General features: G+C 37.2%; 1 protein-coding gene across 1 annotated transcript; it reads right to left on the reverse strand.

Annotated features, from left to right (window-relative positions):
• Positions 1–2,198: 2,198 nt before the first annotated feature.
• LOC111783570 (subtilisin-like protease SBT5.4) lies at positions 2,199–3,933 on the reverse strand (the record flags this gene model as incomplete). The annotated part of the gene is made up of 4 exons (XM_023664497.1): positions 2,199–2,979; positions 3,052–3,166; positions 3,244–3,584; positions 3,739–3,933. Coding segments are annotated over 4 exons (1,410 nt in total), but the record flags the coding sequence as incomplete, so codon positions are not given.
• Between the last annotated feature and the right edge of the window lie 5 nt (positions 3,934–3,938).

The following is a 3,938-nucleotide window of genomic DNA, read 5'->3' on the forward strand; positions in this document are numbered from 1 at the left end:
TTAAATTAAGTAGAAAATTTCGAGTCATTACAAAAATAAAATTTCGGATCGTTACACAAAATTTTGGGTCATCAAAATTTGTAAACCTTATTTCTATTAGTAATAAAGTGAGGAGTTTTTGTTTTGTTTTGTTTTTTTTTCTTTCAAAATATTTATTTTTTAAAGCTTTTTATATATATATATATATAATTAAAATATAGGAATTAATTTTAAAGCTTTTTTTTATTAGTTTTGGATGAAAACCGTTAATTTGTTTTAAAAATACATTTGAACTTTAAAAAGTTTAACTAATATCCTTCGGTTATTAAAAAAGTAATTCAAAAAAACATGAAACTTTATCATATTATTAACACCTTCAAACTTTATAAAAAAATTAAAAAGAGTTCTTACCGTCAATATATAGCCGTTTATCTATACTTTATAATTATCTCCAAGTTTTTAAGTTTTTTTCCGATCTATTTAGGGGTATTAATGTTAATTTTAAAATTAATTTCAATTTTGTCTTTATACGAAGTTTATTTTAGTAGATTTTATCTTATTTTCATAATTTGGTTAGTAGTATATTTTGACTACACGGTCCAGACTCAGTTAAGCGCACGACTCTGATACCATGTTAGGAAACATGTACCTCCGTAATGGTATGATACTACCCACTTTGAATATAAGCTCACATGTCTTTGCTTTGAGTTTTCCTAAAAGGCATAGTCGATGTGAAACTCCCTCCCTCTCATGTCTTTGCTTTGAGCTTTCTAAAAGACCTACCCAATGTGAAACTCTCTCCTAACCATCCTCAACCGTCCCAACAAAAGACCAATTTCCAGCTATCTTAAATCTTCACCAAAGACTATCATACAATATTCTATTGAGCAAAGTTTCCATAAGCATAAGAACGTTCATAGTGTCCCAAATTTATTTGGCAGAATTTTTCATAAGCATAACGAAATTGCTATGTGGCTCTATACCAAATGAGTAACCACAAGCCTTCACAATTGTATCATATTGTCCACTTTGGGCATAAGCTCTCGTGACTTTATTTTGAGCTTCCCTAAAAAAACATCAACCCAATTCATGTATTTATTTTTCCCAGGATAGGATGTTTTTAATTTAAACGTTTATTTATGTATTTATTTATTTATTTATTTTGTGTCATTTTTAAAGGTGTTTTCGAAACACGTCCATGGCTGTGTTTTTAGCTGAAGGTTAAGTTTTATGAAACTTTAAATGAAGTATTTCCGCATGGTTTAACTGAAGGTTAAGTTTTATGAAATGAAGTATTTCGGCTGCGTTTTTAGCTGAAGGTTAAGCTTTATGAAACTTTAAATGAAGGTTAAGTTTTATGAAATGAAGTATTTCCGCATGGCTGTGTTTTTAGCTAAAGGTTAAGCTTTATGAAACTTTAAATGAAGTATTTCCGCATACAATATTTATGATATGTAAGTAGAAAATTGATATGTAAGTAGAAAATTTCGAGTTGTTACAACAAGATTCTTCTCCAGTACATGGAAATACTCGATCCAAGCTTGGCCCCTCTCACACTATATTTTGAATTAGGAACTTGTCTCTTTTTTTTCTATCACCTGTATCTATCTCTTGGTGACCTCTCTTCGATTAAAATACGAATAAGCTCAAAAGGCCTAACATGATGGTGGCAGAAAAATTACCACCCGCAAAGTCTTAAGACCATGTATGGAGGCTGACACCTGCCAGTGCTGGAAAGTCAAGTTGATGACCTGATAACAGGAGAGCAGGTGGCAAGCTCCGATAACAAAATTCATTGTCGGGTAAATTCTAATCCACATGAAAGACGTAAAGATTTGGACACGGTCCCAAAAGAGACTTATGAAAGACGTAAAGATTTGGACACGGTCCCAAAAGAGACTTATGAAAGACGTAAAGATTTGGACACGGTCCCAAAAGAGACTTATGAAATAGACAGCTGAAAAGAAATTGTTTGTTTCAACAATCTATTAAACTAAAACAATCGATTAGCTAAAAAGGAAAAAGGGGGAAATGTTTAAAATAAAAAGAAAGAATTCCTAATAACTAATTCATACTAATAACTAATTCATATCGAAAAAAAACAAACCTATATGATTTCACCAACAAAAAAATCAAAACTNACTAATAACTAATTCATATCGAAAAAAAACAAACCTATATGATTTCACCAACAAAAAAATCAAAACTTAGAAATCTAGTAACCCTCCTAATAAAATGGGTTCAGAAAAAGCCTGAAGAAACAACAATTGGGCTCCTAACAAAGTGCTTGTCGTCCGTCCAAATCAACGTACCGAAACTAATTTGACCCTCCGCCACAACTCCTGTTATCGTCAATTCAAACCCCTTCTCCTCTCCAATCTTCTCAAACTTCAAAACGCTTGGATTCACTGAAACCTGAACTCCTTCCGGCCGCTCGACTCTAACTCTGTAAACCCCCGGCATGCCAACATTCTTCAGCCTTCTAGAAACCGTGACACTCCCAATTAAGTTCTGAACCCCAATAGAAGGGTAATTAAAGTTCAAAATAGAACCAGAAACAGGGCATTTGAAATTGCCATCGGCGAATACTCGAAGGTTCTTCTCCTTGTAGCCGCTGGCGCAGAGGAATTCCAAGTAATCGTTGGGGGAAAGGTCGTAGACAAGGCCGGGGTCCATGGCGCCAGTGGGGCGGATGTGCCCTGACCCATATATGAACGGGGTGGCTGGAGCAAAGATAGGGGAGCCGCCGTCGAGCATGAGGTTCATTGTGTTGTCGCTAACTCTGGCGGAGGTCATTATGGCAGATTTGATGGCAGCAGGGCTCCATTCGGGGTGGAGAGCTTTGAGGAGGCCGACAATGCCAGAGACATGGGGACAGGACATGGAGGTCCCCGACATTGTTATGTATGGAACTGCTCTGTTGTCGAATGGCTCCCCTGTTGGGCTCACGGCGCCGGAGAATGCCGCGATTATGTTCACTCCCGGCGCTGTCACGTCCGGCTGCAAAGAATTAAAAACTCATGAGCTTTGTTCTTGATAATCTCAAAAGGGTGTTGTAATTCGTAACCAAACCTTGATAATTTCAGGTGAAACGATGTTGGGTCCTCTCGAGGAGAAAGCCGCCATTGTCGGAGAAGGTTTGGTATTAACTTTAGACGACGGCGGGATCAAATATCCCATCGGATTTCTGTCAAAAATAACAACAATTAGAGAAAGATTCCGACAAAGATTCATAAAGAAGTAAAGAAATTTTAATTTTTTTACTTTGTGAAATAGATGTACGAGAAAACAGCTTGGCCGTCATTGTAATTGATATGGGAAGTTGGAAGAACATGGAGATCGGCCATGATTTGAAATCCACTAAGCCTATCATTGCAGAGAATCATTCCGACAGCACCGGCGAGGAGGGCTTGCATTCCTTTGTTAATTCTCGAAGAACCCCCTCTCAAGCAAACCAAGATCTTCCCTTTCACTTTAGAATGATCCAACGTTTCCGGCTTGCAGAGAATGGCGTCCTGGGCAAAGGCAGTCGTCGCTTTCGCCTGAGCTCCCGTTATCAATGGGTATAGCTTTCTTCCCGCTAATGGATTCGAAAGGCTCGACCCCTAATCACCGAGAACAAATTTTATGTTCAACCAAACGAGGACAAATATGATATTATATGTTAAGCAATAATGGAAGGCAAATATCTAAATATTTTCCTATCAATTATTATATATATGGAAACTGTAATTCATGACTAAATATTTTTAAACAAACCGTGAAGCGTTGTCCGTTTCCAAGTTCAATGGGCGCCTGAAATTCACGGTCCAAAGTGCTAGCCCCGACTGTCAAAATCCACGGAGCAATATTAGAAGCAGTCGCCATGTTCGGGCCGGAGTTTCCAGCAGAGCACACAACGGGGATTCCTTTCTTTAGTGCATGAAAGGAACCAATGGCAATGATATCATCATAGTATT

This window comes from Cucurbita pepo, chromosome LG20, assembly GCF_002806865.2.
Source record: "Cucurbita pepo subsp. pepo cultivar mu-cu-16 chromosome LG20, ASM280686v2, whole genome shotgun sequence".
Classification (NCBI taxonomy): Eukaryota; Viridiplantae; Streptophyta; class Magnoliopsida; order Cucurbitales; family Cucurbitaceae; genus Cucurbita; species Cucurbita pepo.